The 11,419-nt window shown below is 36.1% G+C and overlaps 2 protein-coding genes across 2 annotated transcripts; both read right to left on the reverse strand.

Annotated features, from left to right (window-relative positions):
• Positions 1-632: 632 nt before the first annotated feature.
• Positions 633-1,562, reverse strand: LOC109680423 (olfactory receptor 2G3-like). Its single transcript, XM_020155274.1, has one exon. It carries the CDS (start codon positions 1,560-1,562, stop codon positions 633-635), a length of 930 nt encoding a protein of 309 aa, XP_020010863.1.
• An 8,480-nt stretch (positions 1,563-10,042) lies between these two features.
• On the reverse strand, positions 10,043-10,921 carry LOC109680430 (olfactory receptor 2G3-like). The gene has a single exon (XM_020155279.1). The coding sequence runs from the start codon at positions 10,919-10,921 to the stop codon at positions 10,043-10,045; it is 879 nt and encodes a 292-aa protein (XP_020010868.1).
• Positions 10,922-11,419: the final 498 nt, after the last annotated feature.

Consider the following 11,419-nt stretch of genomic DNA (forward strand, 5'->3'; position numbering starts at 1 on the left):
ATTGTCAGTCTTTTAATCATCCTAATGTTGAAGTTCATTGCATTTTTACTCATAAGAAAATTTGCATAAAAAGAATTCAGTAAAACTTGCACAAGCTCAAAGAGGATGTTGTAGAGGCAAAAACCAAAACCTCTAGATCAATCTCTCCACTGTTCTCCACAAGGTAGCTGATAACTTTTTGTTGTTGCCTATTGGAAAAGTTTATTTGTATATAGTTTCTCAAAGGAATTGCTAGAATATTGATGGGAAGGGTATAAAGTAGAGCCATCAGGGAAATGGCCTTAACATACATTATACGTGGGAAGAAAAAAAAGAACAATAGGTAGAAGATTAAAGAAAGAAGGGAAGGAAACATGAAATGCAGAGTGAGTGAGTGAGAAACAGAATAATACAAATAATAGGCAATAATGATATGTGGAAAAATTGCTTTTCATCCATCCCAAAAAAGAAGCCTGGGAAGAGATTGTACAGGATAGTTAATTCTGAGGTCAAGGGAAACACAATAATGCAGACTGTAAAGATTACAACTCAGTCTTGTAAGCTGGAGAAGTTCCTGAGCGAAGCATTGTACAAGACCATCTTCAATATCCTTTAGTTATAAAAAATTGACCAGTGTGTACTCTGCTTCACATTTATGTACCCAGGTCTCTGTGAAAAAGTCTTTCCACAGCTTCTTTCACTTCTTTATTCCTCAGTGTGTAGATGAGTGGATTGAGGGTCGGGGTCATTACAGTATAGAAGAGGGAAATGAATTTCCCATGAGTGTGGGGATAAGAACTGTTGGGCTGGATATAGACGGCTGTAATGCTCCCATAGAAGAGGGACACTACCATCAAGTGGGATCCACATGTCCCCAGCACTCTGTGCCAGGCCTGAACTGACTTGATCCTCATAACTGCCTTGACTATGTGTCCATAGGACATCAGTATCAGTGCTAAGGGCAAGAGGAGCAAGACCAATGAAGCAACGAAGAGCTGGACCTCATTAGCATGGATATTCACACATGCAAGCTTAATCATGGAGGGTACCTCACAGAAGAAATGATGGAGCCACAGGTGTCCACAGCGAGGCAGTCGCAGGGTGACAGTGCCTTGGATGAGGGCATTCCCTATTCCACTTAGCCATGCGACCCCTGCCAGAGCCCGGCACAGCTGTGGGTTCATCACAGCTGGATAGTGGAGAGGTTTGCAAACTGCAGCATAGCGGTCAAAAGCCATTACAGCCAGGAGAACACATTCAGTGGAGCCCAGTGCCAAGGACACATACAGCTGAATGGCACAACCAAGGCATGTGATGGTCTTGGCTGGTCCTTTGAGGTTCCACAGCAGCTGAGGGACAATACTGGTGGTAAAACAGATGTCAACTAGGGAGAGGTGAGTGAGGAAAAAGTACATGGGTGTCTTGAGTTTAGGGTCTATGGAAGAGATCAGAATAATTACTGTATTTCCAACAAGGGTAAGCAGATAAGACATCAAGACAACCATGAAGAGTATCTTTTCCAGCCAAGGCTGGTTCGAGAAGCCCACCAGAATGAAGTCTGCCTTTGCACTCTTATTGGTCATACCCACTACCTGTGTAGACAAGACTAAAAACATTACAAAAATTAAGAGAGAGTCACAATATCAAGTAAAATAATTCTTTGAAACACCCACTCTAGGAGACATTACAGTGACCTAAGGAATACATTTTGGCACAGTGTCTTTCAAAAGCCACAGCAGATGATATTCAAGAACAACACTCCTCAGAGTGGCAGAATGGTGCTGTCATAGAAACAAAGCAACTTCCCCGAATAAGAAATGTCAGACACTGAGGGGGAAATTACCACAGAAAAAAATAAAGGAAAGAAGGAGAATGGAAACTGAATAAAATACTGTCTGTCCTTTTGGCTGATAACAAATCAAATTAAATGGAGAAATTCAGTATTTTTGATATTTAATATAAGCAAATAATTTATAAATAATATACCCATTCTTCATACACAAACTTTGAGCTGGGCATTCTTTAAGGATCTTTATATGAATAACAGATTTTAAAGACTATAGGAGCTATTTTGATATAAAGTATGAAGCATTTTGGCATTAAAATTATAATATTACACTTATACCTAAATAGTTAATCATATGAAAACATAATTTCAGAAGCATTTTTCCTTGTGGGATTAGCTAACTCATATATTCTAGCAGTTTATTGAGTGTTTAAATTCATGCAGTGCATTGAGATCAACCGTCTTATTCTTTTAGTGTGTGGATTTGGGGAAGGAAAATAGTTTTCTGGTTTTGTGAGTTGAATTAAAAGATGGTTGAATCTGAATGGATTCAGGGGAAATGAAAGAGGCTGCATTGATGTTCACCAAACCTGTATAATTTTTCCTTCTAGAGGACTGAAGGAACCACTTTTAAAAACTCCAAATAGTTCTAAATGCAATAGTTTAAAATATGTTCACTGTTTCAATGATTGTACACAAAGACTATAACTATACTTCATGTTTAAGACAATATGCACTTTCTACAGGGTATCAACAAAAATCATTCTGGCCTTAAAATCTTACCTAATAATTATTTCACAACCTGTAATTCATTATTTGCTATGAAATTTAATCAAAGAAATAATTCACAAATATTGGTCCATTATATTAATTTGATTTATCATGTAAAACTGTCCCAGAACTTAGTGGAAATGAAGTCAAAAGGAAGGGCTGGGGGAGGGATATAGACCCCTAATAATCAATATCTGCCTGAAGTCCCCAAGTGATCACTTGAAATAGGAAGAGGGGAACATAGTAATAAAAAAGACAATGTGGAGAAACTCCTAAGGAACAAAGTAATATATACACATATATATGTATATAATATTATTAGTGTATACATGAATACATATTTCACATAACATGTATGTGTGTACATATATATGTATGTAGTTCTAATTCTTATAAATATGCTTATAGTTATACACATATGCATCCATGGAAACACAAGTACATACATTACATGCATAACTTTTCCTTCTCTCATTTTACCTCTATCAAAAGAATAAAACAAAACCAGACATACTCTTGTTCTAATCCTGTTCATGGGGACCATATCTATTCTACTCAAATGAGATGTTCTATACTGTTTTTAGTACACAGCCATGCACACAAAAAATCCTAAAAAGAGTTCAACGAGAGATGAATTCACAGGCATGTATCAGTTCCTTGTTTATCAGAATGTGTTCATTTCAGGTTTTTAAAATAATTGCATTTTGTTCTCTGATGCAAAATCTAATATCATATGTGTATATTATATCTGCCTTTCTCAGATGACATTCTTAAATCACATTCAATTTACGGTTAAAAGTTAAGAATCGAACATGATGTAGGCATAAATCATGGCGTAAATAGCAGTAAATTAGTTAAAACATAAGAAGGTTTCCATAAAGATAATCACATTTTAAAACAAAAAGGAAATTTAAGCCATGGAGTGCAAGCCATTTTTACCTTGAACTGACAAAACAGTGCCTGAGGCACATGTCTGCTTATAGGGGCTGTTATGTGAGACTGGGGATCCCTGAAGACCAGAAAATCAGAAGAGACCATGGCAGGACAAAGTCCACTGAATCCAAGAATATCCCAGGGACACAGTTCTCCCAGTATAGCAATTAACCTCAGGCTGTCTAGTATCCAAAGTCAACCTGTCCCACGAGGTCATTCTAAAAGACATTCTTTTGCCTCTCTGATCTTTCATACATACAATGAATTTATCCTCCTGGCAGACAATTTCAAATTCATTTCATCATCTTGTAATCTTCTTGCCATATCCTTTCTTCATATCTTCCCTGAAAAACTGCTGCAGATGCCTGGAACATTTTAGTATTTATGAGCGCTTGAGTGTTGGTGGAGATAGACATTAAAATATCTGGAATTATTCATTATTTTTTATTGTTTTGGTAGCACTGGGGTTGGAACTCAGAGCTTTGTGCTTGCCAGGTGCTCTATCACTAAGCCATGCTCCAGCCCTTTTTACTTTAGTTACTTTTCAGGAGGATCTCCAGTTTTTCCCCAGGGCTGGGATCTTCCCACCAATGGCCTTCTGTGTAGGTCGAATAAAAGGTGCACCCACTACATTTTGGCTTATTGATGGGGTCTCACTATTTCCCCACCCCCATGATGGCCTGGTACAATGATCCTCCCAATCACCACCTCCCAAGTAACTGGGATTACAGATGTGAGCCACTGCACCCAGCCAGAATTAATCCTTTAAAAATACCTGGCTTCTTTGGAAATGGTAGTTCTGCCCAGAAATATTTCTGTATATATCCTATTGTTTGTCTCTTCCAGCACCATAGCACAGTTCAACAGACTCTTACATTGTATCCAGAGTCCCACATGCCTTCAAGCAAGGTGTCTTGCTCTAAATTCTAAGAAAGACAGACCTCAAGTGGAAATCCTTTAACTTCCTTTCTGCCACATACAAACTTACCCACACTCATGTCCATGAAAATGCTGTTCCAGGTCTCAATAGAAATAGTGAATTTCTATTTGTCCAAGGCTAATCCTTCTTTCAGGATTTTGGAACCTAAGGGAAATCTCATGCACATTTGATTTTTAGGCAGATGATATTAACGGCAGAGTGGGTTCTATCTAAGAAAAACAATTGCCATAATGCAGAGATGAGTGACAATCAACATTCAGCTAAGGTCTCTCAATAAATAAGTAGTAGAGAGTTGGACAAACTTCACTGCACATTCCCCTCCTAAAGGAAAAGGAAACCACTCAGCTCAAGATGATGAATTTTCTATGCTTTGAGTCCCTGGACTGAAAAGTATTCAGAATCATCAATAGAATCTGAATTTTTATGAAAGTGTATGGATTTATAAAATATATTTCATATACTAAAGCAAATAGTTCATAAATGTGCAGCCTGCTACATTATTACATCGTGAACACATCTAACTGAAGAATGAGGAACACTGTGGAACAACCCTCAAATTCATTTCCATAGAATTTTACCTGTCCCCACATGAGCATTATGGTATGACACATACATACAAAATTACACATTATTATTTTTGCTTCTGCCCTTGTTCGTTCAACATTTTGTGTGATTCACTCAACTTGGTGCTTGTTAACATATACAATACAGTTTTATTGCTGTATTGTATTTTGTTGTGTGAATATACCACAACTTATTTATCTACTGTAGTATCGATAGGTATTTGAATGCTTCTTGATTATGTTTTTATGAATAATGCTGCTTTGGATATTTTTGTATGTCATTGGGTGAACAAAAATGTAAGTATTCTTTTGGTGCCCATCTTTGGAGTAGAATTGCTTAGACATAAAGAACGCATATGCTCAGCTTTAGTAGACAGTAGAAGCCGGTAAATACTACAGTTATACTCCACACCTGCACTCCACAGATAGGTGCTCCACATGTATGTCCACACAGTATTTTCTGCTCATTCAACTTTAGCCATCCTGGTAGTATGTAGAGGGTATCTCATTATGATATTTTTCCTTTTTTTTTGGTGGTACTAAGGTTTGAACTCAGGGCTTTGTGTTGTTAGGCAAGTGCTCTACCTCTTGAGCAACACATCCAGTCTTCATTATGATTTTAATATGTACTCCTCTGATGACTAATAAAGTTGACCAGATTATATCCCGCTTATAGGTCACTGGGAGATGTTCTACTTAGCTGGGGGCATGGCTAAACTGGTAGAGTGCCTTCCTAACAAGAGCAAGGCCCTGAGCACAACAAAACAACAAGAAAACCTCCTTGAGATCTTACATGTAGTGCCTGTTCAAGCCCCTACACTTTCTAAGAAATATTTCTTAGAAATATTTATGTCAGAGGTTTAAAAAATAAAAGGAATAATTCAAGTACTTTTTTAGTCAAGAATAACTTTAGGAACAAAACAACCAGAAAATTATAGTATAGTTTAACAAGCTAATTTAAAAATATTATCAATTATTTATAAAAATCACATACATTCTCCAAAGTGAATTTATTTTAGAACTGAAAATGAATATTTTACCAAAATAAGAGTATAAAGGGAGAAAAATACATAATCACCTCAATAGATCAAAAATCAACTATTTGATAAAATTAAAGATTATAAAGACTAACAAGACGATTTTGTAAACTGACTAGAATGAAAGACTGTAATCTGTTAAAGAAATTTGGCATTTCATGTCTATAGGATTGGCATCTAATTTTCAAAGCTTTTGCTGTAATAGTTAGTCACTCACATGGAAAAGATGATACATGACCACTTTTTCACCATATCCATAAATATCCTTCCCAGTTGATTGCATATTCCTGAAAGAAAAAGCTATATATTCATGACATCACGGGAATAATTTTTTAATTAATCAGTTCTTGGATTCAAAATGTAAGGAAAGAATTTAATTTGAGTACATTAAGCATAGTAAAAAGTTCTGAAACACCCTCAGGCTGATTTTCTAGGAAAGACCCTGCTCTTTCCTGATATAATGTACTTCTTCCTTAGAAAGTCTTCCCACTGTATAACATCATCCCCCATATTACTGTCTGCATCTTTTCTTTTCTGTACCACTTCTTCAACTAATTTACTCACTCTCTTATGTTTACACACCCATGTGGGTTTGTACTATCCCTACCCAGGCTAAAAGCCACTCTGATGCTAGTCTGTCCTACTGTCCTCAAAGAGTAAGGAAATGTGTTCTAGGAAATGTGTTCTTGTTCTGAAGTATGCAGTGGTTCATGATGCTTTCCTATTACCATTTTTATTCTATTCAGTGTTTAGAATTATGTCCTATTTTATTACCTTACTGATAATTGTTTCTTGGGCTTTCTCATATTTTTCCTTATGCAGTACCACTAGCAATTTGCCAATTTTACCAATTTTTCTCAAAATTGTACTTTTTTCATTATTAATCCTCAAAGTTGTAAAATCTTTTCTGTTTGCTTTCTATTATATTTGTGACCTGAAATAAGGCATTTTAATTACTGACATGAGAATATTTTTACTAAAGATGGCTTTTTGCCATTTGAAAATGACCTTAAAAATCATATGACATTCTTAATTTGCTATCCAGGAACATGGGAAGAATTCCTTTGTGATTTGGATAGTATAGATGAAAAACCAAAGTGGCATTTCTTCAGTTTCCTTTATTAGCAAACACATGCGGTATTTGGTTTCTTGAGTTTGGCTTATTTCACTGAGCATGATAATCTCCAGTTCTAGCTTTTTTGTAATTATACATTATATAATTTTCATGAGTAGTCTCTCTGTTACCTTATTGATAAGCAAATGTATATCATGCTGTTCTAGGTGCCAGGTACTCTGCCAGGCATGTTGTAAACATTACTTCTCTTATTCCTCAAAATAGTATTACAAAATTGGTATTCTCATTCTATGTACTATAGCATTGAAAAATTTTCCCTTCTAGAGATAAAGCAAATTACTCTGGGAGTTAGAACTTAGTTTGGTATTGCTCTAGTGTGCAAGGCCTTAAAGAAGATATTTTCCTAAAACTTGTAGAAATGTCTAACCTCTCAGTGATTTGGTTCATTTTACTCTTTTAAACAGAGCTCCTATGATTTTTGATTACATATTTCTCCCTTAACTATAATAGAATGCATGATTTCAAAAATAGATCTACCATCTCATATGTTTATCAGTTAATGATACATGAAATATGGCATGACAATAGCATGGAGAAAGAGGCTATGATTGAGTGGCGGGGACAAATTTGACTTTGAGAAGTAAATAAGGAATTAAATGCATAAGGCTAATAAAATATTTTAGAAACTACTGTTTAAATATACACTCAGCACACAATTAATGAGAGCATGCTGAGAAGATGAAACAAATTCAAACAAGACAGTAGAGAACCCAAGTTCTTATCCTACTTTTCACTTTATTCTGTAACCATTTAGAAACCACCCAATATTAAAATAGCAGAGGCACATATTAAAGAAAATTCCTATAGAATCAAAATTATCATTAAGAAAAAAGATAAGAAAGAAAAGCTTTGAAATTTTTGAAATTTGGCTCCAAGGACTCACACATTACGTGCCTCAGAGGGTGGGAGATGACCCATATGAGGTCTTACGGTTCAGGAGTGATTGTCTATAGTAAGGTAGACAGCATATTCCATACTTGTATCCATAGTCCTTAAGTTAAATTCTGCTCTTTAAACTGAACATGCCCACAAACCAATTTCAGCTCAGAGCTATAGTCAATCTTTATGGGACCAAGATAGAGGATACGAATTAAGGCAGTGACAGTGTGACTGGAATTGAGGGGATGGGTTCAGATGACATTAGAGGATTGGGTAGAGAAGAGTTGCCCATGTCTGTGAGGAAAAGCTTGATTTAAATGTAATGTAGGACCTAGAGTTAGAGTTTATGCGGACTTCAAGGAGCAACAAAAAAGAAAGGGGGATACTTTGACATATTTAAAAGTTGTTGCAATAATCCTAGAAAGTGATTAAAGTTAGAAAGGAGATTAAATGGATAAAGGATATCAAGTTATTAGATGTGGAATCACATAGCAGGTGTACTAAAGTACTTAAAAATTATTGGGTGGTTTTATGTAACAGGCTCTGAGTTAAACTCTTCCTGCATGATCAGATTTACCTATCATGACAGCCATGGAAATTTAGGAAAGTATTACTACCACTCTTGTATAGCAGAGAAACTGTAACTTCAGATAGCATTCTCAAGCCCTAGTTGATTAGCTTGGCAAAACAAGGCTTGAACCCTAACACTCTGACCCAAAGTCTCAAATGTTTTCTTTGCAACATTGATTCCAAAGTTAAAATTGGTACTTAAGGACTGGCAGAGTGCTCAAATGGTAATAGCACCTGCGTAGCAAGCATGACTCCTTGAGTTCAAACCCTAGTGGTGGCAAAAAAAGAAAGATTGGTACTTAAGTGCAAAGTAATGCTAAACACAAGATGTGTGAAGAGAGATTTTGATTAATCTTAGCGTGTCCAGTAAAAAATCAAATACAATTAAATATAAAACACAAAACAAATGCAAACCAGCTTCCCAAAACATGTTAGATAATAAAGAAAGATACATGCAAAGACTTTGGAGAGTTGAACATCATATTTTTGAAAAGTTGTTAATGATTGTTAAGATTTATTCAACGTTTAACAGTGCCATGGTTGACTGGTTTTTTTGGCAATTTGCATAAGTATAAATGTAGAAAGTGGTTGAACTGAGGAACATATACATTAGGTTAGCAGAGCATTATATCACAGCAATATGGCTCCAGCGTCCATGTGTTCAACAATCTCAAAGACCCTGAAACCATCTGTCTAGGTCAAACAGGATCAAAAAGGACATTTTTCCAGACAGGTAGATCCTGGATCCATCTTAAATTACATTATATGAATGTTCAATATGATATTGTTATTTAATAATTATTTCATAATTACCTAATAATCCCTATAATAATTATTTTAAATAAGTATTTGGTTTTTCTCAGTATCATTCTAAGTGGAATCACAAATCTGATCCTTTGCTTCAAAGCACCTCCATTGTTGAAGTTTGGTTTTCCTATATTTGTTTCACGAAAGAACTGGGATAAGGTGTCTGAAAAGTTTGCAACAAAGCTCTTTTACAAGGGAAAAACTGCAGTGATTTCCTCATATTAATATATACTTTTCAAATTTTTACTTGAATAGTAAATATTATTTTAATTTTATTTTCATGTATGTTTCAAAATGGGGAAGATCTACAAAAACTTCCATTCTCATTATGTACATCAGCTCTTAAAATACATTGAATAAGAGACAGTGTAAAAATATCTTTGATACACACATGAGGTTCCATGAGCTACAGAAGTTGAATCTAAATTGTTCTTTTTCTAGACAATGTCAGCCATATTCTACACAATATAGCTAGAGAGGTAAGTAAACAACACATCTATAACACGTTTGTAAGTAGTTATTTAAGAGTATGTCTCTTAAATTTCCAGAGCAGAAAATCATTGTTTCCTGATTTACTTTCCTATTAGATATTATGTTCTCTCCTCAGGAGTCTCCATAGAGCTCCTTTGACATCTTTGTTCCTCAGCGTATATATGAGAGGTTGAGGGTGGGAGCCACAACAGTATAAAAGAGTGTGAGAAACGTACCTTGGCCATGGCCAAAGGATCTCTTTGGTTGAATGTATATGACTGAGCTGGTCCCAAAGTAAAGGGACACCACTAGTAGATGGGAACCACAGGTACCTAGGGCCTTGCGCCAGGCTTGAGCTGACTTAATTTTCATCACAGCTTGTACAATGAATCCATAGGACACTGAGATTAGTGCCATGGGAATAAGGAGGAGGAGAACTAATGTAGCCACAAAAAGCTGGGCTTCATTTAAACGGATGTCAACACATGCCAACTTGATCATGGCAGGCACTTCACAAAAAAAGTGGTGGAGACGGTGATGCCCACAACGAGGAAGCCGAATGGTGATAGTGCCTTCGATGAGAGCGTTTCCTACTCCACTTAGCCAGGCTATTCCTGTTGAGGCCTTGCAAAATGATGGATGCATAATAGTAGTGTAACTGAGAGGTCTGCAGACAGCTACATAGCGGTCAAATGCCATGACAGTGAGGAGAACACATTCAGTGGAACCTAAAGTGAGGGACACATAGAGCTGTACCATACAGGCAGAGTATGTGATGGTCTTGGATGGTCCCTTCAAGTTCCACAATAGCTGGGGGATAATGCTGGTGGTGAGGCAAAGGTCAAGAAAGGAGAGGTTTGTGAGGAAGAAATACATGGGTGTGTGGAGTTTGGTGTCCAGGCAGGAGACCAGGATAATGACTGTGTTGCCCACAAGGGTCAGAAGATAGAATATCAGAACTACCATGAAAAGGATGATTTCCAACTGGGGCTTGTCTGAGAATCCGAGCAAAATAAAATCTCCCCGAGAGGTTTCATTGTTTTCTTCCATCAGTCCTCCAAGGGAAAAGAGAAAAGTGAGCATTAGGAATTCAATCTAGGGAAATAGCATTATACTATTTGTACGATATTTGAGATGAATACTTAGGTGAGGTTTTTAACTAGTGAAGTTACACTGAGAAGACAATAAGTAATGAGTGAAAAGATAGTGTTAAATACACAGGTATTGCTTTGTGTCATCATTTTTCATCTCAATAAACAATTGGATTTAATTACCTGATCAGAGTGATATATGGTCAGACACAAGCAAGTTTCAATATAGAGGAAAAGAAAATTCTTTCTGTAGCAACTGATATGAGTATTTACCACAAAATATTTTATCTCTTTCAGCTGATAGAAAAATGTTAGTGGACTATTTATGTAAAAGTAAAAATGCCCTCACAAACTTAGATATGCATACATTTTTTGAAACATGTAAACACAAGACGTTTTAGACACAAATCAAGGTAAAATTCATTTCTACTGACTCATTTGAAGACAAGGCATTCAC

This window comes from Castor canadensis, chromosome 8, assembly GCF_047511655.1.
Source record: "Castor canadensis chromosome 8, mCasCan1.hap1v2, whole genome shotgun sequence".
In the NCBI taxonomy this organism is placed as follows: domain Eukaryota; kingdom Metazoa; phylum Chordata; class Mammalia; order Rodentia; family Castoridae; genus Castor; species Castor canadensis.

Bases quoted from the DNA above. Each gene is read 5' to 3' on its own strand.
- LOC109680423 (XM_020155274.1), bottom strand. From the start codon at position 1,562: ATGACCAATAAGAGTGCAAAGGCAGACTTCATTCTGGTGGGCTTCTCG.
- LOC109680430 (XM_020155279.1), bottom strand. From the start codon at position 10,921: ATGGAAGAAAACAATGAAACCTCTCGGGGAGATTTTATTTTGCTCGGA.